The following is a 26,357-nucleotide window of genomic DNA, read 5'->3' on the forward strand; positions in this document are numbered from 1 at the left end:
TTGACGAGTTGACCTGGTGTGTAAAAATGGATGCAATACAACCCGTTGACTTCATGTTTTTCCAAAGTTCTTTTCTTCAAATGTGTGCCAAAAGAGGGGGCACTGCTCCCCTGCCCTGTGGTATCCCATGTACTTTTAGTATTTGTTACTCTTTCGCAACTTTTTTTTTTCTGGAGCTACACTATATTGCTCACTGGGGGAAGAAATGATTGCATGAGCAGAGGGGGGGGGGGACATTTTCGGGAACCGTGCTTCTCGGAACGACACCTTTTATTGTTTCTGTGTCAACAGCAAAAACGTTAGTCTGACGTGGCTACGTGCATGCGTCGTACGTGTTCGGTGTAGGCATGAGGGAGTACGTCACAGCCAAAGCAACAAAGTTGATTGGACCACAATGTTATTGTTTTAATAAGATATGGGACAGGTGTGTATTTGTTATTCATTTTTTTGGGAGACATAGCCAACGACACTTCCATCATTTTCAGTCCTCAACATTGTTTGCCCCTTGGAAAAACCCAAAGGAAAAGTCGTGTATCCTGCTAGATGGGTGGAAACAGTCCGGCCCCGCTTCTGTATCTTGTGGTGTCCCCATTTTTTAGTTCATTTTAAGGCAGTATTTTGCTTTTGCGGCGCATACAATTTGAGATTTCAGGTTCCCACTAATAATCCTTTTCTAATTGTAGATGTTTGTGGACTTTTGCAACCCCACTTCTGAAATTTAGCAGCTTTAATAATTTCGGCATCTCTTTGGATGAATGTCAATTCTTTCCCTGGCTTAGTAATGCACAGCGGGCCCATAGGAAAGGTCAGGGATTATACAAACCTGTTTGTAATCAGGCGTTCGTTGTATTTCTTTTCACATCCACTCCTCCCACCGCATTCCAACCTTCGGTGCCAGGCCGAGTTCCCTCGCCTCCTTTTGCACCAGCGAGGAAACCTCGTCGGGAGCTCGTGGAAATTCATTGGCCCTGCAGCTCGTCTCAATTCGACTCTCGAACGTGTCCGAAGGTCGGCAGAGTCCGAAAGGAGGCGTTTTCGCTCGGAAACAAAACATCGAAGTCGGGCTCTCGTCAGCCGTACCCTCAACGTCGACTCGGCTGTCGGGTTTGCGCCAGCTCATTCGCACTTCTCCAACTTCATAAAACTTGCGTCGCTGACATGAAGAGACAGTTTTCAAATAAATTCCTCTATGTCACGTTGATTTTAATTGCCTTAAAAAGACGAAGCAGCCGTTAACTCTTGGGGGGGAAAAAACTAAAAAATAACACTCGAAAAACACATTCACATTGGCTAGAGAGATCAAGCGGGAAAATGTTATCACAATACCAAAAGTAACACTTAGCGCAAGAGTACAAGTGAAGCAGTTGAATCTGCAGTGGACTGGGCACACACCAGCGATTCCAAAACATTGTGGGCCACACTGTGGAGTCTGCGTTTTTTTACATTTCGTCGGCGAAAAGAAAAGCACATACGGCCAAAATGAACATCATGCAGGATCAGCATTGATTGGAGAAGATCATCAGGAATTCCGCACATTTTCAAAAGTCCCAATTGTCGCCAAACATCCTCCCGTAGTGCCTTTTGCTTTCCGCGCGTCGTAGCGAAGACGTTCAGCGGTGCAGGTGGTCTGAAACGCTAAGTACATCGAGGTACTGAACATTCGGAATTAGCTGTCGACATTTGTCAGCGTACTCGTCCACAACATGCTGTCGGGGTCCGTGGCCTCGGGAATGTTGGCCGAGCCATACAAAACAGGAAGCACGAGGGGGGAGGCTTTTTTTAAGCCTCTTTTGATGTCATGTTGATTTTAATTGCCTTAAAAAGACAAAGCAGCCGTTAAAAAACATTGTACAAAAACACATTCACATTGCTTATATAGATCACACAGGAAAATGGTATCACACCACCAAAAAGCACCACTTAGCGCAAAAAGTACAAGTGATGAAGCAGTTGACTCTGCAGTGGACTGGGCACATACCAGCTATTCCAAAACATTGTGGGCCACACTGTACATTTTCCATTTCGTCGGCGAAAAGCACATACGGCCAAAATGAACATCATGCGGGATCGGCATCGATTGGAGAAGATCATCAGGAATGATATACATTTTCAAAGCAGTCCCAATTGGAGTCAATCGTATCCTCCCGTAGTCCCTTTTGCTTTCCACGCGTCGTGGCAAAGACATTCGTCGGCGCAGGCGGTCTGAAACGCTAAGCACAACGAGGCGCCGGACGTTCGGAATTAGCCGCTCCCATTTGTCCACCGCGTGCTGTCAGGGTCCGCGGCCTCGGGGACGTTGTTGGCCGAGCCAAACAAAACAGGAAGGACGAGGGAAAGGCTTTTTTTTAAGCCGGCGACATTCTAAGTGCGAGACCGGAGGGCTTGAAGGGAGGTGCAAGAAAAAAGAACGATTTTGAAATCAGCGCTCACTTGGATGTTGTAGTTTCGTTGCTAAGCGGAGCAGAAAACTCATTGGCCCACAGATGGAAAATGAGCTTTCTGCTCAATCTGGTGCAACCGTCTTTTCATGCCTATTGAGATTCATTAATGGATGTGCACCTTGAATATATGTATTCAACTGGATTTCCATACAACGGTGATGGAGACAGTCATAGGAGAAGCCACGATTATCACACCCGCTGATTTTTTAAAAACGTATTATTGGTTTTTTTGGGGTTTTTTTTTTTTTTAACCCTAACCGGCGTATCATCACAGAAATCTGACCTTCTCGCAAAAGCGCGGCCAGTGGCGTCGCTAGGTCTGTTTTAGGGGGGCTTCATGTTAATGGTCTCAAAAAAATATCTTTTGTTTCTTTGTGGTTAAGCCATTTGGGGGAGGGTCTTAGCCCCCCTAAAAATGTTCTTAAGCACCCCCTAAATAATTTGGTTGTTTCAAATTATTATTTATTAAATTAGAGGTGGTTTATTTTATTTATTATTTAGTTAGCCTGGATTGGCAGCCTGTGGTGGTGGAAAGGGGGACCGGAGGGTGTGTTCCAACTACAGGGGGACGGACCCCCCTCGAGTCCAACCTCGTTTTCAGGAGGAGCAGTTTGGTTTTTGTCCTGGCCGCGGGCCAGCGGACCAGCTCTTCACCCTCGGCGGGGTCCTCGAGGGTGCGCGGGAGTTCGCCCAACCAGTCTACGTGTGTTTTGTGGACTCGGAGAAGGCGTTTGACCGTGTCCCTCGGGGGGGGGGCCTGCGGGGGGTGTTTCGGGAGTACGGGGTACCGAACTCCCCGATACGGGCCGTTCGGTCCCTGTACGACCGGAGTCAAGAGTTTGGTCCGCATTGCCGGCAGTAAGTCGGACTCGTTCCCGGTGAGGGTTGCACTCCGCCAAGGCTGCCCTTTGTCGCCGATTCTGTTCGTAAATTTTCTGGACGGAATTTCAAGGCGCAGCCGAGGCGTAGAGGGGGTCCGGTTCGGTGGCCTCGGTATTGCATCTCTGCTTTTTGCAGACGCCGCGGTTCTGTTGGCTTCGTCGAGCCGTGATCTCCAACTCTCACCGGAGCGCTTCGCAGCGGCGTGCGAGGCGGCCGGGATCAGAATCGGCACCTCCGAATCCGAGACCGTGGTCCTCGATCGGAAAAGGGCGGCGTGCCCTCTTCGGGTCGGGGATGAGATCCTGCCCCGAGTGGAGGAGTTCAAGTATCTTGGTGTCTTGTTCACGAGTGAGGGAAGAATGGAAAGGCAGATCGACAGGCGGATCGGCGCGGCGTCCGCAGTGATGCGGACTTTGTGTCGAAGGAGGAGCTGAGCCGGAAGGCGAAGAGCTCTCGATTTACCGGTCGATCCACGTTCCTACCCTCACCTATGTCCGGGCTCTCCCTTAGAGAACGGGTGAGAAGCTCGGTCATCCGGGAGGAGCTCAGAGTAGAGCCGCTGCTCCTCCGCATCGAGAGGAGCCGGATGAGGTGGTTTAGGACTCCTCCCCGGTGAGGTGTTCCGGGCACGTCCCGCCGGGAGGAGGCCCCGGGGACGACCCAGGACACGCTGACCTCGGGATCCCCCCGGAAGAGCCGGGTAAAGTGGGAGAGGGAGGTCCGGGCGTCCCTGCTGAAGCTACCGCCCGCGCGACCTGACCTCGGATAAGCGGAAGAAAATGCATGGATGGAGGGGTTCTATATTTAACTGCTACTGCGATGTATCACTGTATCAAAAGCAGGTGGAAGTCGCTCCTAAATAGTCGACGGATTTTCTTTTGGTGGATTTCAGGCAAACAGGCAAATATTGTTTCTTTTCTCACCGAGAATATCCGAATTGGCAGAAAAGTAAGCAAGATTCCACCTGAAGGAAGTTGTTGGCTTTTTTTTAGAGATGTCTCAAAAAAATTGTATTTTTCAAGGCAACAGAAAATGTGAAAGAGAAACGTAACATACAAAGTTCGCTTGAGCCAGGCGCACATATTTATGCAAATGAGGTCGCCCTCAAGTTAATTCAACGCAATTTTGTTACGTTCCGATTCAACAGGTCCCGGACATTTAGGTTGAGACGTTCAGAAAAGAAAGAATTCCTATCGAGCGCAAGGGTGCGCACGGTATTTTCGTAAATCCATTTTTTAAAAATCAAGTAAATCTGCTTCTTTTTTGTGTCGATTTTCTTTGTTTGTCAAAGACGAGTGCACACCGGTCGTCGATATTTCCGATGGTGAACTGTTCGAATTGAACGTAGACAAGCATGTCGAGGACTGATTTGCTATCTTCAAGGCATCGACGGCGCACATTCTTTCATGGCAGAAGCAACTCGGGCGCTCTTGTCCTCCTCCCAACGCGCGAGGCCCTTCGAGTTCAGAGTTGGCCGTCATTCCGTTGGAACATTTCTCGCCTCTCCTAATGAGGACGATATCTGGCGCCGATCAACTCGTTCGCTCGACTTCCTTGCGGCACAGCTCCGAGGCGCCGGTGAGTACATCGAACTTTTTGGACTGCCACCTATTTCGTTTTTTTCCCTATCCAAATCAGAGGCGACTCCATTTAAATTTGAAGGGAGCCTGCCTGCCACAAATACATTGGCTACGCACCTGCACGACGCAATGCGATGCAATACAAAAGCTGCATGAAAAACCTTTACGAGGATATAAACGCTGTCAGAATGGACACATTCAGCCATTCCCCTTCTTTAAAAACATCAAACAAGTCAAAAAATCCCATTGAGCAAATGAAGTATACAGTCGAGGGTAAGCTTCAAAATGACAACGTGATACATTCATGTGCATTTCAACGGCGACAATACTGGAGTCCAAACGCGATCATTTACAACAAACTGTCCACGTTAAACCCCGAAAGATCACATGCTGCTGCTCCTCCCAAGCATACATTGCTACGCACCGTTGCAACAATTATTTTAGTGATTCCAAATGAACACAGATCAGGAAATCCATTTCGTTATCAAAGCCGAACACACAAGTGCTCAGGAGTGAAGCAACGACTCGAAGATTTATGTGCAACTGTGGACAAATGCCGCTCCCGAGTACTGCGTAAGCCCGTCCGTGCGCTTTGAACGAGAATCAATACGGAGGTCGAGATTACATTTACTAGTCCAACAATCAACGGACCGATTATTTTCAAATAACCTTTTTCAAAGAATTGGTTCTCGGAATGTTCTGAACGCCAATTTCCGCGCCATTGTTGGATTGAGTACAATTATCGCGCTCACAGAAGTTGTGCCTCGGGATGGGCATTTGACTCAATTTCCTTGCTTCATTACGGGGAAAATCCTCATTTTTTTCTTCTGTTATTTCTTTGAAGCAAACATATGACATGAAGCTATATATACAATTTGGAGAGCATTTGTGGATGTAGCGAAATTCCCATCGCTGAGCGTGGTCTTGTTCTGCGGACCGCAAACTAGCAGCGTCGACAGTGCCTCTGCTGGTAGCAGCCGAGAAGTGCGCCCCATTTTGCCACGACTGCTTCAAAACAGCAGACCTCAAGAATCAATTCCAAACATGTAATTGTCAAAAATGACGTGTGCTTCGGTTTTCTTACAAACGACAAGTTTCAGACATGAATGCGCCATGGAGTCATCGGCTATTTTGAACACACGGCACACTGAATGAAAAATGTTTGCGCTGTTGTAATGCCTGCCTCTGATGGAAAGTGATTGTCATCTTTTGTCTGTACAAGGGTGAAAAGCCGTTTTTTTTCTTTCAATCACTGGCACCAAGGAGGCTCGATTTCTCATATAATGTCATACAAATGTCTCCGGTTGAGATGTTGGAGACCAATTTCAAACAATGTGACATTAAGGCACTTCTAAAATGAAATGCCTGCCTTTCATTTGATGTGAGCGAGCTTCCCAAAGTCATTACTGGTCTGGCCCAGGGGTGTCAAACTCAAATTCACGGTGGGCCAAAATGACGGGAAATCGGGACGTCGTCGCGGGCCAAACTCAACATTCAGTGAACAATCACTGCGATGTACATGTTTCCCTTCTCTCCGGAAATGTAGCGTTAAAAGTTGATTATATGGCAACAAACTTACATTTTTGCTGAAACACTGAATCCGGAATAAACAAACTTTAATATTATAAACACAAGAAATAAAATTTGCGATAAAAGACATCAGCGGTATTTGTCGGTTTGCGTTCGAATAGAGAACACCAATTCTTCTGTCTCTCCATCTTTTTCTTATCTATCTCCAATTACCTTTCCTTTGGATGTCAATCTTTTTTCAAAGGCCAACAACCCCAAAAAATAAGAATGTCCTTCAATAAAAATCCAAACTTCAAACTATTAACAGTCCCTGCCTAGGAGTTGATAAAGGGCATTTATAAAAAAAAAAAAAAAAAAAAAAAAAAACACGAATTCAATGATGTTCTATTGTTCGTTCCAGCCACGGTGCTGCGTACACGACAAGCAGTTCTGTCTTTTAGTGAACAGACAATCTGCCCTCCCACTTGTCTTGGAAGTTCACCGTTTTCCATCTTTCGTTTGGCCATTTTTGGGAAGGGAAAGTGTACATTTGCACGAGGAGACCGGTAGCGTAGTTGCTAACGGCCGCAACAGTTGCTAACGGCAACTGTTGCCGTTAGCAACTGTTGTAGTTGCTAACGGCCGTTCTGCGCTGATGGGCCGACACACTAGCAAAGCATTCTGGGATTTGGAATATTAGTGGCGCGTGTGCTATATATTGGCGGGCCAGCTCTAATACACATTTGATATGGTCTTGCGGGCCAAATATAATTGCATAATTCATTCATTAATATTCACGTTGAATATTGGCATTAGTTATCTCAGCGTTGGCGCATGCGGAGTAATTTGCAGGTTGTTTCATGTGTTCAAGGGAATCGAAACACAGCCTTACCAAATATGTGTCACTTGAAATGTTAAAAAAACAGAAGAAAAAAAATGAGTCATGAAATTTGAATTGGGCACTCGGGACCTACAGTGTAGATCCAGCTTATGTCATGTGCATTGTATGTCTTCTTTTAAAAAGTACATCCAACATCGGGAGTGGCTGACTTGGGAGTAGCACTCAAAAGAGGCACATTTTTTTAATTAAAAAAAAAACAAAAACTGAAAAATCCAATTAGCTAACTTTTCCCCCCCCCAAGTAGTCAGCACCAGATGGTGCCTGTTCACTGGCCAAAACTGCTCCAATACAAAACACTATCAAAAATGTTTCACCTAAGTTCCGCACACACAGACGTTGATAGAAAGGTATTCATTTAACAATATATTGATTATTATTGTAGTTGGCGCCGCCGCACTGGTGCCGAACGTAACTGCATCGGTCCGAGAGCTGTTGGTGCTATTTTGTTTTGAATTTAACTGTCGACCCTTTCCATGCGTTTACAGTGTTTAAAAAAAATGTTTGATTCAAACCGTAATTGTACAATTCGCTTTGAGGCTTCGGGTCTCAGCAGCAGCCCGTCTCCCGGCACACTTACAGATGCTGAGATATAGACCAGGAGAAAATTGAACAAGACTAGAATATGTTCGGAATAAACCACTACTACGACAAAGAAAACAAATCGCCAAAATCCTACAGGGCGCGTACTCCGTTTCAGGCGAATGGATGGGGCTGCCGTAGCCGCTGGTAACATCTCGCCTTCTCTCTCCCCTCAGCTTCCAGAAGCTACCGAGAGAGATCACCGTCTGAGTCATTGCGGTGGTATAACGCCGGCCATTTTCTTCTACAATGCTACATGCATGTAGTTGCCCACAGAGGTCTGTGCGCACACCACACATAAGACAAAAGTTCAATGCGCTTCTGTTTTTGGGCCGCCTAAATGTGGAGTACTTGCGCATGACTCCTGAGGTACGCCACTTGTACAATTACCGTATGTCCCTCGTTCGTCTTACTGTCATCCCAAACCCTCTGCTAACCGTGCTGTGGACTTACTTTGGGCGTACAAAAGTGTTCAGTACGCAGTGCATGTGTGCAACACTGACTGTCGTTCTACGGCGACTAAAACACAACCATCAAGCATGCTTTTGGCCGATCTTTCACCGAAGAGCGACCGTAGAAGCGCGTACGACTGGTTGGGACTGAGGAGGAGGAGTGAGCGGGAGTGAGTGAAATCTGACAGTGTCAAATAAAACGGAGCAATAGCACCTTTGTGAAGGCACCTCGTGTATTGGATCGTCTCGGCTTTGACTGCGCAGGTGTACCTAATGAAGTGTCTGGAGAGTGTGGAACATGTTTGTCAGCCTCCTGGTAAGTGTGAGGTTGATTTGCAAACAGTGTGCGTGTTTGCTTTGTAGCATCTCAGCTCGGACCGACAACACGGAACCGAAACGGACAAGCTTGAGCTGATCTGATGACCCACAAAAAAAAATCTTAATGTGGCTTAAAATATCAGAGAAAATGACCAGAGAACATGAATATGAGTTGAGGAAACAGTACAAAGCCATTGTTACAGTTTATGCTGGCAGCAAAGCTGTGTTACTTCTTGATTGCGGGGTCCCCCCCCCCCAAAAAAAAAAATTACAAAATGAAACCAATCACATTCTACTTGTGAAACATGATGGGGTTGGCCAAACCTGCCAGCATCTTTGGTACATGGACTGAGATGATTTCGCCAATCATCTCTGGAAAGCTCACATTGGTGCGCACCGACTGAGCTTGGAGGAACAGGTCAAACGTAAACTGATGCAGCTTCTTTACAGTCTGAAAAACAGGAAAAAAACAACACATTTCAATGTCATAGTGGCAAAAAAAGAAAAAATGAACCCTCGCACATTATTATTAGTACTTGTAATTGATATTCCTTATGCAGTTTGTATAGCGCTCGTGAGCGAGCTTGATGCATATCCCAGGTGATTTGGGCGAAGGAGGACACCTTGTTTAATAATCCTTAAATGTAATTTTCATTCATTTTGGAATATTAAAAAAAATGCAATTGTACAAATTGGAGTGACAAAAGATGTAAAGCAAATGAAATGCTTTACATCTTACAATCTTACAATTTTACCAATGACAGATTGGTAAAATTGTACTGCAGAAAATGGTGAGTTATAAGCTCTCCATTTTGTCCTTTTACTTCTCGGGCCCCGGGCAGCCAATTCCGGTCGGCCGCGTCCTCGCTGACGTCGCCTCTCGTTGGGACGTGGCTGGCGGCCATTTACCACGCCGTCCGTCTGGACCGTGCGAAGTAGCGCAGCGTTTTTTTCGGAGAGTCTGACGGCTTGATGCGCGACTGCGAGGCTCGGGGGTCTCATTTTTGGGCTGCTCTCTGAATATGATCCACTTTCCTGACGTTTGCCTTTGTACGTCTTTATCTGAAGCCGCCCGTTTGCCCTCTGAGTCACACGCAAATCACTTAACGGATTTGAATAAAATGTCTATAGTGTTTACCTTCCTCTCACGGTCGGCCATTTCATGCTTTCCATCAGCAGAAAGTTCCTTCTGGTTCTCCATTATGCATAAAAACGCACCCGTTCATTAATGTGGTAATATCGGTGTCATTAAGCTCTGTTGGGAAACAATCAAAGCCGCTTCCGATTGATATCAGAAGAAATGACACTGAACCCAAATACAAATGCAACACTTGCATTTTTGTTCCCGTTCTTCATCTCCGAATGTTGTTCAGCACACAAAAGGCTTATTTCTGACATATCTGCCCACGATAGAAGGCCACTCGAAATATGTACACTGGGGAGATCGCTCGATACTTTCCACTTCAGCCTTTTGTGTTTTATATAGTTATAGTCTACGATCAGACTGAGACTGAGTTTCGTGTATTCGATCTTTGTTTTCAACCTATTTGAATTGAAGCATGGCAAAGAGCACAAGTTGGGATGCGAAGGACGCGGCCTCACCATCTGGAGCGAGTCGAGCAGTCGCGTGAGTTGGTAGAACCTCTGCGGACAATTGGCCGTGATGCGGTAACTAACCAGCCGCTTGAGTTCGGTGATGTAGGTGAGGCGCAGCTCGTCGAAGTACCGCTGGTTCTTCAGACCGTCCACTGGAACTGCAGCCAACAAAAAGTCCAGCGTTTCTTTTTCATGATGACTTTTGTCAAGCTTACGTGGCACATTTGATTTTTGAAAAAAACGCCGCGCTTTTTCCGGACGTCTCGGTCAAAAGATTCAAATCGTTTGCGACATTCGAGGAAACATTTTATTCCATTACGTGGCCAAATCCTTTCCAGGAGATTCTAGCGAGCAAATAAAGAGCAAACCCCGACGACGGCGAGACGACTTTTGATGAAAAAAATAGGAATCGCAACTGCCGCTTCCCCGAGCCGGACACGTGAAAACAGCTCACAGGCTAATTTGAAAGCCCAACTATTTTGAAACCGTAACCCTTTCTTAAAACCCGAAGCCAGTCTTGTCACTGGTGGGGGAGCGGGTCAACTCTGCTGGGGCGGGCCAATAGAAAGCAAGGACAGCTTGGAAGGTGAATGGCTTCATGGAAAATTCCCTTGACTCATGGTGTTTAGTTTTCCTTTCCCATGATGCAATTAGGGAGCGCCAGGAGTGAAAGTAGTATTCTGCGGTGATTAGGTTCTTTGTGAAGAAATTCGATTTCTATAGAGCTAGGACCGAGTGTCCTTTGTAACTCTGGTGTTCCCGGCGACGCGACGCGCTGGCAGTTTTTGATTGAACACACCTGGGATTTGAGGTACACTACGAAGGACACGTTCAATGCAAATGGTTCCTTGGAATGGAGGGAATGTTTGACACTCAAAGAGTCAAAGAGTTTTGCTTCTGCAATGACTAATGCTAAATGCTTAATGCTACTGTGAGCAAATGCAAACAATTCTTTGGAATGGGGGAATATTGCTACTGAGACCAGTGGTGAGGGCTTATGCTAAAATGCTAATGCAGACCTGGCCTAACACAGCTGGAGGTCTCAACCTTGGTTTCCAGCGACGATGCTAATGTGAAACGCTAATGGGTAGCTAAATGTTCATTGCTACGCTTGGAGGCTAATGCTGAATTCTCAGGCTAAAGTCTGGGGCTGTACGCTAAATGCTACGGCAATAAGCTGATGCTGAATGCTAAAGCTAAGGCCGAATGCTAACTGCTAATGTTAAAGCTATCCTTAAGGGCTACGGCTAAATTCTACGCCTACATGCTAATGCTCATGCCGAGATAAGAAGAGAGCGATTAGCAAATGCCATCGCTAACACTTGAAGCTGTGCTGACGGCCGGAGTGTCTACAAGGTGGATCTGACAACTCGTGGTTTTTTTGTAATTTGGAAAATTCCCGCGAACCCGACTCGTGAGTACGAGTGGCGACTTACGAATGCTGAAGAGGAGCAAGGCCTTCATGCAGAGGAACTCTTCCTGCGTGACTTGCAGCAGCATGAACTCCTGCGACAGGTGCTTCATTCGGACGCAGTGTTCGTACATAGTGGAGAGATGCATCCGGTGCCTGCGCGGGGGGGAGAGCGGCGCAGGGTGAGGCCGAGTTACAGCGACGCTCAAATCACAGGAGAAACCGGAAGGACGAAATGTTTTACACGTCGCGCATTTGGTTGTGTGATGAGCTGCGGGGGGAGAAGCGAGTCAGAGGTTACTGCCAAATTGATGGAAATCGTAATGAGAGAGGAACAAAAGCGGCTTTTCCTTCCAACAATATTAGGTCAGGAAAAATAGAAATTGGGTAGTTCCATTCTGACAAGAGCAGACAAAAAGTTTAATCATTTCACACCGCCTTGTCGGAAGAAGATTTCATCAGTTCTAAATGAAAGCTTGGAATGGAACCCAACGTTGCCGACGGCTCCGCAAAATGGGACTGATCCCGACTGGCCGAACCGCTGCGTGACCTTACAAATGTTCGACTCGTCTTTCTGATCACTTGCACAGTTCCGCATTTGGAAGCCAGGGGCCGCGTATTTACGCCAGGTGTCAATTGGTGTTTCCTTCTCCAAATGGGTGTGGTCTTTTTTTTTTTTAAAAGGAACCCTGGAATGAATTGGGGCCCAAGCCGCGACCGGTTTGCGAAAATCCCGAACCTCAGGGCGATGGGATTGCAAAGAGTTTTTTGTTGTTTTTTTTTTTTTTTTTTTTTTTTTTAGCTGAACCGATCCCAAGGTAAGAGGCCGCCGCTGCAATTAAGTCTCATTTTCCGGATCGCTTCCATCTGATAGCTTTAGCGTCTTTCATGCGCGGCCCGATCTTTTTGGCGGCAATTAGAAGAGCGCGGCGCCAGAAACGAGTCGCTTCGCTCGGATGTCACGGCCAGGAAAAGGTGCGGCTCGCCTCCGCTTCGCTTTTCCGTGACGATTATTCAATCACGGCCAAATTTGCTGTCTCATTACGACGGCAGCTTTTCGTCCCTCTTTCAAAGGATAGCCTCGGCTTGGCGCGAGACAGTAAGCAGCCAAGTGACAGGGAGCACTTCAGTCCATTAACACTTAGCGCTCGCATTTCCAATCTTTCCAATAGCTCAAATTACCCACCGCGGCGGAATTACACGGGCTCCACCAGCCATAATTCGCGGCTCCAATTTGGAGCTGCTAATCCAGCACATCTTGAAGAACAACCGACTGATGCGTCTTCTATCATTGACTCTGATTTTGGTGACTTACATTTACTCTTAAATGTAGTTTTAACAACTTGGAACTGCGAAAGTGGAGTCTAATGTAGTCACAGAACAAGGTTGGAAATGGATTTAAACACCATTTCGGGACCCATTTTCATGACCAACACCCATCTGTCCAATTTCTATTTTCCGCTTTTCCTCTTTAGCGTCGCGAGCGAGCTGGAGCCTGATGGATGTCAGCTCGCATTTTGCCCAAAGGCAGCTGCCAAAGTTTCCAAGTCACCCGCAACACCAATGACGATAAGAAAATAAGCGGCAATCGGGACTCTTAATACAGATGACTACAAAATGGGCCAATAATTGATTACGCAAACAAACGTAAGTCGAAGCATCGTAGCATTGCTCTATGCCAGGCCTATTTATCGAAACACCCCCCCCCCGCACACACGCACAAAGAGGTTCCGTTCATCTGTTTGTGTATCTCCAAGCGGCTTGTGTGAGGACGCGCGCGCAGAAAGTGAGCAAACGTAAGACTCCGCCTTTGAGCTCAGAAGCGGGCCAGCTAACACGCTACCAATAAAAAGGATTCTCTCGATTTTAATAAACGGCCTCCAATTTAGAGCGGTGCGGTTAATAGTTGAAAGGATTCATCACTGGCCGTCGATGATTTTGCGCATCGTGATGTGCGGAAATAGTTTCTGAACGTGAATACGATTCTACCTATTGTAAGCATGAGAAGTGTCTGGGATGTTGAGCAACATTCTCATCTGAATCAGTTCCACTCAGCAGAGCCATCGGAGTTTGAACGGAGAACTAACGTCGCTGGCTTGAACGTCTCGGCGACAAAGGGACACGACTGCAAAGACGGAAACTATCGCCACTTCGTGAAGAATGCCTCAAATACAGCATCGATCTTTGGGGATGTCTCGAACAAGTGAGTAGAGAAGATGGGGACCAAGAAAGTGGTGTCACGGGTCATTTACTCGTTGAAGATGAGATCGGGCGCGAAGTAGAGCATCTGGCCGTTGGCGTTCTTATAGGAGCGCCAGCCCAAGGCGAACACCAACACGCCCATCCACGAATGCTGGATGACGGTCATTTGGTCATCCACGTGGAGATTCCGGAAACCTACGAGCAGTCGTTACGCATGACATCAATTGGCAACCAAACGGTGACATTCGGAAATATTCTCATTTTGGCCTACCGGAATAATCGGAATGAAATGAGGCAACGTTTCCTCAAACCCACCCTGTGGGATAGAGATTCCTCACGGATCTATTTCTGGGCCACTACTTTTTCATTGACTCGTTCGTGTGTCGCTACGCTGCTTTACGAACTTCGGTACGACCGCTGACAAATAATTGCTTTGGGGATGCCGTTTTAACAGCTCGTGCTTTCGTGTCAAACAAACTGAAAACATTTTCAACCCAATTGCTTTTGTTCTTTTTTTTTTTTTTTTCCCCCCGTTCGTTCTTTCGTTCTATTGCTACAATTAGCTCTCCCAGCCAGCACGGGCTAGCCGGACAAAACTAGAAAGTAGTTGCAGCGTATTCAAGCGACCCACGTGAAAAGCGTTTGTCAGCTTCCATCCGCATTTAAAGGAATCCATTTTGTGTGGATATAATGTGTTCTTCACATCAACTGGATTGCTGGCGGAATTGCTTAGAACATCGATGATGCGCTCTCTCTCGGTCCCGTGTCTGATTTGCTCCAAAATGTGACGTGAAAAGTGGCGTCTTACCCGGGAGTCCTTTGGCCCATTTGACCACTTTGACAAGTTGTCTTTCTCCGAGCTCGTTGAGGCTGGTGAGCAGATTGTCTGCCGAGTCGGGCTGGCCGTAATCGTGGCCCGCGTTCACCACCTCCGGCTCGATGGACTCCAGGATGTTGAAGAAGACCGCCTGAGAGTTGGAGGTCAGGGTTTTTTCAGGGGCCAGATGCCTGACAAGCTTTGCCGGATCCTGAACAGGTTTATCCTCTTTCGGGTTTTTGGGTTGTCCAATCTTTTTTAGCTTGCGTGCTGCCAACAAAGAAAAAAAGAAAAAGAAAAAAGGTTAGTTTTAGTGATTCGTTGTACCATTTGTGGTAGAACATTCAGAAAACTTAATCACCAATCATTAAATCGAAAAATCTGAGCACAGTAACTCAGCAGAAGAGGTGACTGCTGCTCGAAGAATTCGAGTCATTCCACTTTTTGAATCCTCAATTTAAAAATGCCCCATATGCAGCCACTCTGGTTTTGAAAAACCAGCAAGGAAAACAAAAAATAATAATAACCAACAATACTGAGACTAATCTTCTAATCTCCCAAGTTATTGAGTCAAACCGAACAGATGCGTCTCATCTGGTGAAAAGGTCTGCGGTCATCATGTGTGAGGGCGAGCGTTTTGGGGGGGGGGGTTCTGGCCTCCTTTGAAATTCTTGCCTGCCTCCAAGATTTTGCAGGCTTACAAGGACATCGTTGAAGCGCACGGCGCTGTAAATCACGGCCTTCATCCTTCACTAAAAAGCAGAGTGGAAAAGAGATAGCGGACAGAAAAAGCGGAGACAAAAAAAAAAGGTCCACTGGCCGACGCGAGGCAGCTGCTGCATCTGACAACCTGCACTTAGACAGCTCATTGTCCAATCGGCACCGTCGGATCGACGTTACTAATGTTACGTCGCTCTCTTTACCTTTTAGGGTTGTGCATTCAACATTATAGAGTCTTGGTGCAGTCGCGCCACCTGAGGAGGAGACATTTTCTCAAATAGTGGCTTAAGTTTTGTTGACTGAACTGCAGAGACTTAAAGACACTTGAAGTTTTATGATTTATTAAGTGACACCATTTTTAGATGCTTAGTATTACTGTTACACACTTTATGATTTCTTCAGTTGTAGTTGTGTCTGAGCAGTAGTTGTTTTTTGGCTTCTGCCATCCAGTGCACAATCAAAAGGAGAAAATGTGAACCACTGAAGAAAAATCAGGATGCGACTCCAAAAGCAAAGATGACGCACGTTTACCGACCTACGGTGGCAGTCCAGATTACCGTATTTTTCACCAATGAAGAAGACTAGTGCAGAAGTGTTGCCGTTTCATTTCAAGATACTAACTCTGTATGCAGGGGGGGGGGGGAATTATCACGAAGGGGCCGAAGGGACCAATTTGTCAATCTTTTGACCTCAACTCCGCTGCTAGTTAAATCCCGTTGCAAGAAAAGGTGGAATTCATTGGTTTTCTGCATACATTCAGTCAACATTTTTTTATCTGACCTTCATCCAAGTCACAACGGTAGTTAAACACGTAAACTAATGGCACGCAAAAAAATGATTATTAGGCACGCCGTGTAAACATTCACAGTGGATAAGGTGAACCCCCAAGCTAATGACTTCTCCAAGAACTGAACGGAGTTCGGAGTACGCCAACCTAGAGTCCAATCAATGGAACAAGTTTGGAGCTGGATTAGTTGCCCTTCCTTATAAAAGCACACAGCTGTTTTGAGATTCTCTTCTTAAGCAGCATTGCACGATGAGAACCATGCCTCACGCAAAACAACTTTCAGAATACCTACAATTGGGGATTGTTCATTTTTGTCAAAAATAATAAATATAATTTTTGTCTCCCTTGGTGTGGCCGTCCCGTAAAGAGAGCTGCAAGACCAGAGTGCAGAACGCTCAACGAGGCAAAGAAAAATCCAGGAGCGGCGATGGTTTGGGGCCGCTTCGTCCACTGGGAGCCTGGACGCATTGTAATCATGGACGAAAAAATTAATTCACAAGTTGAGGAAGCCTTTTGTGCAAAAGAACTGAAAAACAGCCATCGGCCAATTGAAGCTTGACAAAAAATGGGCGATGCAAAGAGACAATGACCCAAAGGACAGAAGTAAATCGAGAAGAGAACGGCGTTAACAGAAGAAACGACGACTTCTGGGGACGCCCAGTCCTCAACTCAACGGAGGGGCTGTGGCATGACCTCCCAAGATTATTGCTGAACTGAAACGGGTTCGCAAAGACAAACCGGTCCTCCAAAATTCCTCCTGACCGTTGTGCACGTCTGATTTTCACCGACAGGAAATATTTGATCAAGCCAATTGCTGCCAAAGGAGGCTGAACCAGTTCTTAAATCCAAAGGTTCACATACTGTTTTCACCCTGCACTGCGACATTTTCATGTTGTGTTCAGTAAAAACATGAAAACATAATTGTTTGTGTGGTGTGAGTTTAAGAAAGTGTCTTGTTGACGATTAGACCACATTTTAGGAGCAAGTTATGCAGAAATTCGGGTCATTCCAAAAGCTTTACAAACTCTCTCAGGGCAGGATTGCAAATTTGACTCTTTATTGGGTGATATGATAATCCCGATAACCGTGATCATTTTGGGCACACGTACGATCCAGATGAGGATTTTTCATGCTGAATTTGGAGTCGCCGCCGTCGTCTTTGAGAGGCGGTCTCGGATGCGGACGCACCCGTCTGATCTGTGGGAGGCATCCAAGTCAACGAGCGCAAACGCTTTATTGTTCAAAGTTCAAGTCGAACGAGTTTGAGCCCTCCAAATTCAGAAGAAACCCCCCCGTTTAGAACCATCCCATGGATTACAATCACACTCTCATGATGTGTTATTTGCTTTGTGTATTTTTAGGCCCATCCGTCCATCCGTTTTCTACCGCTTAGCCGAGGTGGGCTCGCGGGGGGGGGGGGGGGGGGGGGGGCAGTAGCTTTAGCGGGGACGCCCAGACTTCCCTCTCCCCAGCCACTTCATCCAGATCTTCCGGGGGGATCCCGAGGCGTTCCCGGGCCGGCCGAAAGACGTAGTCGCTCCGGCGTCCCCGGGGTCTCCTCCCGGCGGGACGTGCTCGGAACACTTCACCGGGGAGGCGTCCGAATCGGATGCCCCGGCCACCTCGTCCGGATCCTCTCGATGCGGAGGAGCAGCGACCCGACTCTGAGCTCCTCCCGGATGACCGAGCTTCTCGCCCGGAGAGCCCGGACACCCTGCGGAGGAAACCCCTTTCGGCCGCTCGTATCCGGGATCTCGTTCTTTCGCTCGCGACCCGCAGTTCGTGACCACAGGTGAGGGTATTTTTAGACCCGCGTCTTATTTATGGTTTGTCAATAGAACAAAGGAAAAGTTGTTCAACCGAACCAAAGATGTCCAGCTTGGTGTGCTTCTTGTGGACGCGACAGAATAGGGGGAAAAGTGTCGCCTCCCAAATTTATGTTTGGGTTTCCTTCCTCGTGGAGTTCATGACGCACTCTGCCCGAGTGGAAATCGGGATTGGAGGAGACGCACAATCCCAAAATACTCCCCTTGGTTAATTGTCCTGCCCGTCGAGCGAAAAGTAAATGTTAATTGTCTCGTGATTGCCCGACTCTTAGTCAAAGCGCCGCCGCCTCACTTTGCAGCTCAGGTCGATCAATATTGAACTGGCGGTACGAGACGCCGCTTAAGCTAACCTCAGAAAGGCGGAAGCAAATTGCAGCTGATATGAGGAGTATCATTTGCAAAGCCAACGTATCTCAATTTGGATCCCATGACAAACATCCAATAAAAAAATGCTCCATTAAAAGGTCCCGCTGGCGTTGTCGGCCGTGGCCTCGATTGATCCTTGAGAGCGTGTATGTCAAACTCGGGCCCGGGGGCCCAATTTGGCCCACGATGTCATTAGATTTGGCCCGCGAGACCATATCAAATGCGTATCAGAGCTGGCCCGCCGGATGTACAGCACAGAGCGCTTTGCTCGCGCGTCGGCCCATCGGTCTCGACCGGCGAGCGCCCCTTCCCTTTCTGTTGCGGTCGTTAGCAACTATGCTAGCGGTCGCCTCCTTTTTGCTTCCCAAAAATGGCCCAACCACAGATGGAAAACGGTGAACTTCCAAGACAGGTGGGAGGCAGATTGTCGTGTGCGCAGCTGGAACAAAATTGGAATTCATGTTTTGTTTTTTGGGGTTTTTTTGAATGCCCTTTATCAACTCCTAGGCAGGGACTGTTAATAGTTTGAAGTTTGGATTTTTATTGTAAGACATTCTTCTTTTTCGGGGATTGTTTTGTTGTTGGCCTTAAAAAAAAGGAACGTAGTTGGCGAAAGATAAATAGAAGATGGAGAGACAGAAGAATTCATGTTCTCTATTTCAATACAAAACAACAAACAAATACCACCGACGGGTTTCGTCGCAAATTTGATTTCTCGTGTTTATAACAACAATTCAAGTTTGTTTATTCCAGATGGAGTGTCGAAGCAAAATGTAAGTTTGTTGTCACGTGACAAAACGTTGTCGCCATTTCTACTTTTGGCCCGCCCGCCGTGATTTGGAGTTTGACGGCCCCGCTGCAGAGTGCAAACGGGCCGGCTTGAACTTACCCTTAGCGTCTCCGTCCTTGAGCTTGAAGCCAACATAAACAAGAGTTTGAGACTTCCGACGACGGCTGCTGGGAAAAGTTGACTTTTGAAAGTCGAAAAAAGGTCGCTGGCAGGACTCGCGACATCTTAATTCATCGTAATGACGTACGACCAGCGTGGTTTGAGGAATACCGGCCGAAAGGGGTCCCGCGCCCGACGAGGACTCGAGCTTCCATCTGCACGCGGTCGGCTCGCGTCCGCCTCGAGCCTTCGGATTTCTCTTCATCGGGTCGTCGGGTGAAGAGCTCCGAATATCGCCGCGGGTCGATCGGCGAACGGCGGCGGCGTGCGTCCGTCCCGCTCTCGCGCGCTGGAAAAGCTCCGTCGGTCTCGTCGGAGGAAATAATTAACATTGCAGGAGTAATGTGGAATTCATTTGATCGAAAATGGAGCCTTTCAAATGATACTTGAGCAGATGCTATAAATTGAACAAACGTCATAAAACGAATTGTCCTTTGCCTCTCTTGAAAGGCTTTTCAGGACTGGAAAAAATAAGACCTATTTTCACGACGATAATTAAGCCAACAAGTACGTGTACTACATGTACCGTTGCGCGATGAACTAGAACGCGGTACTCGGTGAAGCGCTAACCTCCAGCATGGCCCAACAATGCTAATTTGTACCAGAATTATGGAACCAATCCAAATCTGGATCTTGCTGGAAACAAATCAGCAATTTGTCCTGTTCCCACTGCAGCTGCACATCCCAAAAAAATACAATTCTCTTTCAGTTACGCCGGTTAAACAAAATTGGATCTGCCCGAAACAAAGTATGCATTGCCGAAGGGCTTTTCATTATCAATAATAATAATAATAATAATAATAATATATATCTTTGATTTTCCACATAAAAGGAAAAATAGTGTCGGCCTAATTACCATAAGTACTCCATCCATCCATTTTCCGAGGCGCGCCGGAGCCTATCCCAGCGATCGTCGGGGGACACCCGCAACGGGTCGCCAGCCCATCGCAGGGCACAAACAAGCAAGCGACCATTCGCGCCTGCGGGCAATTTCGAGTCTCCAATGAATGCATGTTTTGGGGATGCGGGAGGAAAGCGGAGAGCCCGGAGAAAAGCCACGCGGGCACGGGGAGAACGCGCAAACGCCACACAGGCGGGGCCGGGGATGGAACCCCGCACCTCAGAACTGCGAGGCAGACGCTCTAACCGGTCGGCCACCGTGCCGTGCCGCCGGCATAAGTGCTTCTAAAAGACAATTTACTGTCACAATAGCAATAAAAATCCCAACGTGCTTGCTAAAAATGTATTTTATTGAATGTTGTCGCGTGTGTAGATTCTCGGTCGTCCGGCTAACGATAATCCGCAAAGGTTGAATCGAGGCAACCGGACTCTTCTTGTTTCTTCGGTTTGCTCTGCGGAAATGTTCAAAAGACTCAATTCTTATTTCGCGATGCAATTAGGCGAACAATGTATCCACCGGGAAAGCTCGCATCTCCGAACTTTGAAAGTTTGTCTCCGTTTCTGGGAAAACACAAAACGTTTTTCTCTCTCTCCAGGTTTTAGCCGGGAAAGAAAGCAAACTTACTTACTTGACTTGACCAGCGAGCCTATTGTGCACGCTTTCGGAGGAAATCGACAATAACGAGGCGACCGGTTTGGCCTCCGCTTCTCGACCGAACGCTGCTGCGAATTGCCACGAGTGAATAATAAAACCTCTGTGACGAGAGGAGCGAGCTCTCCTCGGGCCCGGCTGGAAAAGTGCGTGAGAAGGCATTTTGGCTCCACGGGTTTGTCACTGACTGACTGGTGGCCAAATTGCCAGCATGTCTGCTGCTTTAATTGGCGTCTTCTCATGTCAGCTTTGTGCCTAACCCGCACAATTTTCACCATCAGCGGAATGAGAAAATGGAGCGGGGAGTGGAAATTGAACACGAGACCAAAATGAGTCTTTCCAGCCAAATAGGACGCGCGGATGTGGCCGACCGTAAGGGGAAGCGCGTGAAATGGCTGCAAATTGCACGGCAGCTCAGTCGGGGGCTCGATTACGGCTAACGTCCCCTATTGTGAGGATGCTGCAATTGGGGAGACTCGTCGAGGATGCGCAGTCGAGAAAGACTCCGGGACTTGCTCTCTTTCTTGGCAGGAAAAAGCTCAAGTCGAAAAGTAGTCGCGATTTGCCGTGTGTTTCGTTCCTGCGGTACACCGAGCTTGTTCTCATCCGTTAATAAAGCTTCAAGGTTTGACATGCGGTAGCACCATCGTCCGGTGCGATCTGCGCGTTCGAGCACGATCCCAAACCCGCCGCGGCGGCTCCAGCGTTTTCTGTTCTGCTCTGTTATTGATTGGAACCGACTGACGGTTGACCGACCGTCGTTTGCCAACGGCGCGGCCGTTTCCCCGCTCCGTCGTCCCTACCGACGGTTTTGGTCTCCGGCTGAGGCCTGTGCTCAAATCGAATGCCTTTTTCAAATTGGTTTTTAAAAGTGTTGTAGTCCACCGTACCTCCGAGAGTCATCCCAGCTTCGAAACACCTCTTCAGCCGACAAGATGGACAGTTTTTTCTCCTCAGCTTATCGATGGTGCAGTCGTTCTTGCTGGCGCACAAGTATTTCTGCTTGCCTTCGGAGAAAGAGGAGAGCGGATGTCCGTCGGAGGTTCGGCACAAAAGAAAGGGCGACATCGAAAGTGTCGTTCGAGTGAAAGTACAAGATCTCGGTTCGCATTCGCGACCCTCGTTACCTTCCGCGGCTCTCTTGAAGAAAACTTTGCAGCTGCCGCAGGTGAGCGCACCGTAATGGCAGCCGGACGCCTCGTCCGAACAGATCAGGCACGTTCTTTGTGGCGGGAAGAACAACTCCATGGGGAACATTTGCTCTCTGCCCGTCTCAAACCTGGAGGTCACCACAAGCGGCGGCAATTAACAGCACATTAGCTACACGTGTCCAAACAAATAAATGGATTGTGCGTGTGTATATATAAAAAAAAAAATATATATATATATATATATATATATATATTTTTTTTTATATATTATATATTATATATATATATATAAATATATATATATTTTTATTTTTTTTTATATATTTTTTTTTTTTTTTTTTTTTAAAACCCAGCAATATATATTGCGATATGACGGAAGACTGTGCAACGCTACCACTAAGATCGTCACCATTTTATTCATGATCTTCTCGCATTACTATTTATCTTTTGTTGCTAATATCTTGAAATAAGTGCACGCGAAAAGTTCGAAATGTACGCTTGCGAGTTTGCGCCGGAGAAGGAGCTGCTTTCATTCTCATTGTACATGAGTCTCGTGACAATAAAAGGCGTTATATTCGATTCCGTGCCAATTTCCAAAAATGTGTGGAATTGATTCATTGTTAATAAACAACAACAGACTAATCCTTTAATTTCCCCATAAATGACCCTTCCACCGCATCGGTGGGCAGAAGCAGCACAGAAGGAAAATACAAATCGAACTAAACAACAGCGTACGTCCCGACCCCGACGAGACTTTGAAACAGCTCCTTTTGATTCCGTTTTTGGAGCAGCTTAGCATGACAATCGGAGATGATTGGTTGTCACCGCAGAGAGATTCGTCCGTTCCACGAGACGGCCATCGGTTGTCAATTTTCAACATACTGGCGTCGAAATTTTGGGGGAAATTGTATTTAGGCTGCACCGACCTCGAAGCCATGATTCCTAATTGGGATGGGTCATTCGGATGTCGTCGTCGTCGTCGTCGTCGTCGATTGACACTTTAGGTGAGGTTTGAATATTACGATACGTCGAGTTACCGCACCACTCGAAACCAAACGAATATCGACGTGAGAGTGTTACTCGAAACTGCAATTAGCTGTGAAAGATCCCCTTTCATCCATTTTTTTATTTTCCTCATAATCTTTGGTTGGATAGTTGGGGTGGAAAATGCCCAGAATGTCCTTTTTCGAGCCGTTTCAGTTGGTCTTTTTCGGCTTTCTCGTTAATATGCAACGTAGACGTCAAGCGGAATTCGCCAAGTGTTAGATTGTTGGCAACCCCCGCAGAGGAGGGCAAATGTCACGTGAATGAAATACGATATCGGGAAGGGCGGGTTCCATTCGATCGCGTCGACGTAAGCGGCTCGCGGCGTTCATTTCGGCGACGGCGACCGCAAACGTTGCGATGTAATCTGCGGTTACGTTCGACGTTACGAACACAGTTAATAAAACGTATCGATCCCGACGCATGCGCGCTTGCTTTTATATATCGCAGTTGCACGGCCGGCCCCGAACCCGCGAACGCACTTCCGGCCGGCGCTTCCGTTTACGACATCAAAATGGGCCTGAACGCGACACGATTGTTCGGAAATCGCCACAATCTCGAATCCTTCGTCGGGTGGACAGTAAACTTTAGAAAACAAAGAGCGTGTTCGTTGCTATTTGACGACTTCGACATTTCTTGTTTTTGTTTTCAAGAAAGACACAAAATTAGCCCCGCGTTTCTTTTTCCATTCTATTCGGAGTTTTGTTCGTTGTTAAGAACTCTTCCCGTGAATGTTCACCGATTCATCGCGCGAGCCGGTTTTGGGCGAGAAGCGGGTCCGCCCTGGTTCGGTTCGAGTTGCCGGTCAACGACGGGGGCGCACCGCTCCAATTTCGAGTCTTTCGTGAGACTGCGCGAGGGAAGCCGAACAGAAGGAAATCGGCCCACTGCGCAAAGCACAAGGGTCCGAGCCCCGCAAGCGCTTTCAAAGTCGACTTCGAAGGCGCATTGAAAAGCTCGCCTCTTCAGCTTTGAGCTGGAAAGTATGCGGCGATGACGACGACGACGGCGACGACGTTCGGCACATGGAACAGACGAGTTTGGGCCAAATGCGCGCAATTCAGCGCAAAGGTTTTGGGCCACCACTGACGTGGCAAAACAATAAATAGGAATGAATGTCGAGAGACGGACGCGGTCCTGCTGTCGGTCGAGTGCGAGGAAAGGTCACCGTTTGTGGCCGAAGGGCTTTTGCGTCGCGCGCCAACTATCTTCGAGCAAAAAAATCCGATGCGCGGTGAAATGGACATGCTGCCAAGGGCGAGTCGCAATTTCGACGATCTTTGGATCGTCCGACGTCCGCGTTACCTGTGGTCGTCGTAGGCGACCCCCGTCCACTCCCCCGCCTCCGTCTTGATGGAGCTGCCGGTGGCGTACGGCGGCCCCAACATCCCGCTCGGCGGGTACCACTGCCCGGTGGCGCCGGCGCTCCTCTCGTACGGCTCGCAGATGAAGGCCGTCGCGGGCGGCGGCGGCGGCGGCGGCGGCGGCGGCGTCGCGCACCGCCCGGAGCCCCACAGCCGGGGGCCGTCGTACGCGTCCCAGTCGGTGGCCCAGTGCGCCTGCACGGACGGGCCCTTCGGAACCTCCGACTTGACGGCCACGCCGAAGCGCTCCAGTTGGCAGCCGCCGGCGGACGCCTCCGGGGGCTTGTAGGCTCGGGACCCCGCCGGCGCCGCGAAGGCGCACGCGGGCAAGTCGAGCAGCTCGCACGTGAACTCGCTCGAGTCTCGCCGCGCGAACTCCGCGCGCCCCAAAGCGGCCGGAATGACGCGCCATTCAGCCGACGTCGACGTCGACGTCGTCGCCGTCGCCTCGGAACTCGGAAACATGGCGTTGCGCTCCTCGCGCCCCGACGACGAGCCCCGGTACTTTGCGGCGGCTCCCCCCGCTCGGTAGGGGAGCGCGTGCGCCAAGTCGCCGGCGTCGCTCGGGTCCGCCGACAGCCCCAGGGACACGGACACGGCTTTGCAGAGCTCGCGGGCGGTCTCCGAGATGGCGTGGGAAGAATCCTTGCGAGGGGCGACCGCCGCCGTCGCCGCCGCCGCCTGCGCGCCGCTCCGCTTCCCGGCCCCGTGCGCCCCGAAACCGGTCCCGGTGCCGGCTGCCGTCAGCCCGCTCGTCTCGCCTCCTGCCGAGTTTCGGGCCGCAAAGACGGTCGGCGGCACATCTTCGCCGGCCGGCGCTTTGTCGCCCGACGGCCAAAATGCGCGACAAGACGACGACGACGACTGTCTGCTACTTTGGCTCATTTCCCAAAAGTTGCCTTGTCTTTATTAGTACTTGTAGTAGTATTTGTTGTTATTATTTTGCCCACTTAAGTCACTTTCTTTTTCAGCGCTCAGCTCGACTGCGGAGGCGTCCAAACAAGGGAGATGAGCTTTGAACCCCCCGACCCCGACCCCCCCCCTCCCCCCCCCCCCAAAAAAAAGCGAGTCGCTTTTTCCCTAGAAGGTAAAAAGCACCAAAGTCTTTGCCGCTGCTTCACCGCCGCTCGCATCTGCCTGGAAAATACAAAATGACAAAAACCTGCCGATGATACAAGCGTCCTTGATCAGTGCGAATTTTCGGGGCGTCAACTACGCAAGAAGGGAAAAAAAAGAAAAAGCCACAAAGCAATCCTTTGGATCAAATGAGATCCTCCGAGCGCTCTTGTGTAACTCAAAAGTGGCACAAAGTGGGCAGGGCACTTCTATTAAGCATTTTACGTGGGCGTCATGGCTGCTATTCCCCCCCCCCCCCCCCCCCCCCCCCCCAAAAAAAGACATTATGGATTTTGGAGCCATTGCCACGTGACCTGTTGTCTCCACACCCTTTTGAAAAAGCTTTTGTGTTCCGAGTGATCTGACTTTTTGCCCGCAAGTAAAACATCTCTGGGATGTAAGAAAACCCCAAATCTGCTTTTGCAACTTTTGCTTGACTGCGTCTTCTTGCCGTCAATTTTCTGTGGTTTCCTACCAAAATGCTGATTGAGCTCCACGTGCGTGTTCGTTACCGCTTATATATACTTATATATATATATATATATATATATTATATATATATATAACTTCGATACCGCTTAGATACCGAAGTTTGCATGCTGACAAACCTTTTGCTTTGAGGTGATGCTATGCCATCGTTTTGGGGGGGTGCTCTTGTTTTTTTTTTTTTATTTTCAGAAAAAGCTCAATATTCCAAAAAGTGCTTGTGCTGAAAGATGGCAATGCAATTAGGTGCTCTTAAAAAAACTCATTGGAACGTGCAAAAAAAACAAAAACAAAACCGACTTTTTCTT

At 48.1% G+C, this 26,357-nt stretch overlaps 1 protein-coding gene across 2 annotated transcripts; it reads right to left on the reverse strand.

The window, feature by feature from the left end:
• Positions 1 to 248: 248 nt before the first annotated feature.
• Positions 249 to 25,752, reverse strand: LOC133415750 (androgen receptor-like). 2 transcript variants are annotated; one of them, XM_061702091.1, is made up of 9 exons: positions 24,389 to 25,752; positions 22,016 to 22,167; positions 21,779 to 21,895; positions 14,680 to 14,958; positions 13,922 to 14,066; positions 11,695 to 11,825; positions 10,265 to 10,416; positions 8,987 to 9,113; positions 249 to 1,153 (listed from the first exon to the last, which is right to left on the reverse strand). In XM_061702091.1, the coding sequence occupies exons 1-9, from the start codon at positions 25,330 to 25,332 to the stop codon at positions 1,137 to 1,139; spliced, it is 2,064 nt and encodes a 687-aa protein (XP_061558075.1). In that variant the 5' UTR covers positions 25,333 to 25,752; the 3' UTR covers positions 249 to 1,136. The 2 variants fall into 2 exon arrangements, with proteins under 2 accessions (XP_061558075.1, XP_061558074.1); XM_061702090.1 differs by lacking the exon at positions 249 to 1,153 and having other exon boundaries at positions 1,171 to 9,113.
• Between the last annotated feature and the right edge of the window lie 605 nt (positions 25,753 to 26,357).

This window comes from Phycodurus eques, chromosome 17, assembly GCF_024500275.1.
Source record: "Phycodurus eques isolate BA_2022a chromosome 17, UOR_Pequ_1.1, whole genome shotgun sequence".
Taxonomy (NCBI): Eukaryota; Metazoa; Chordata; class Actinopteri; order Syngnathiformes; family Syngnathidae; genus Phycodurus; species Phycodurus eques.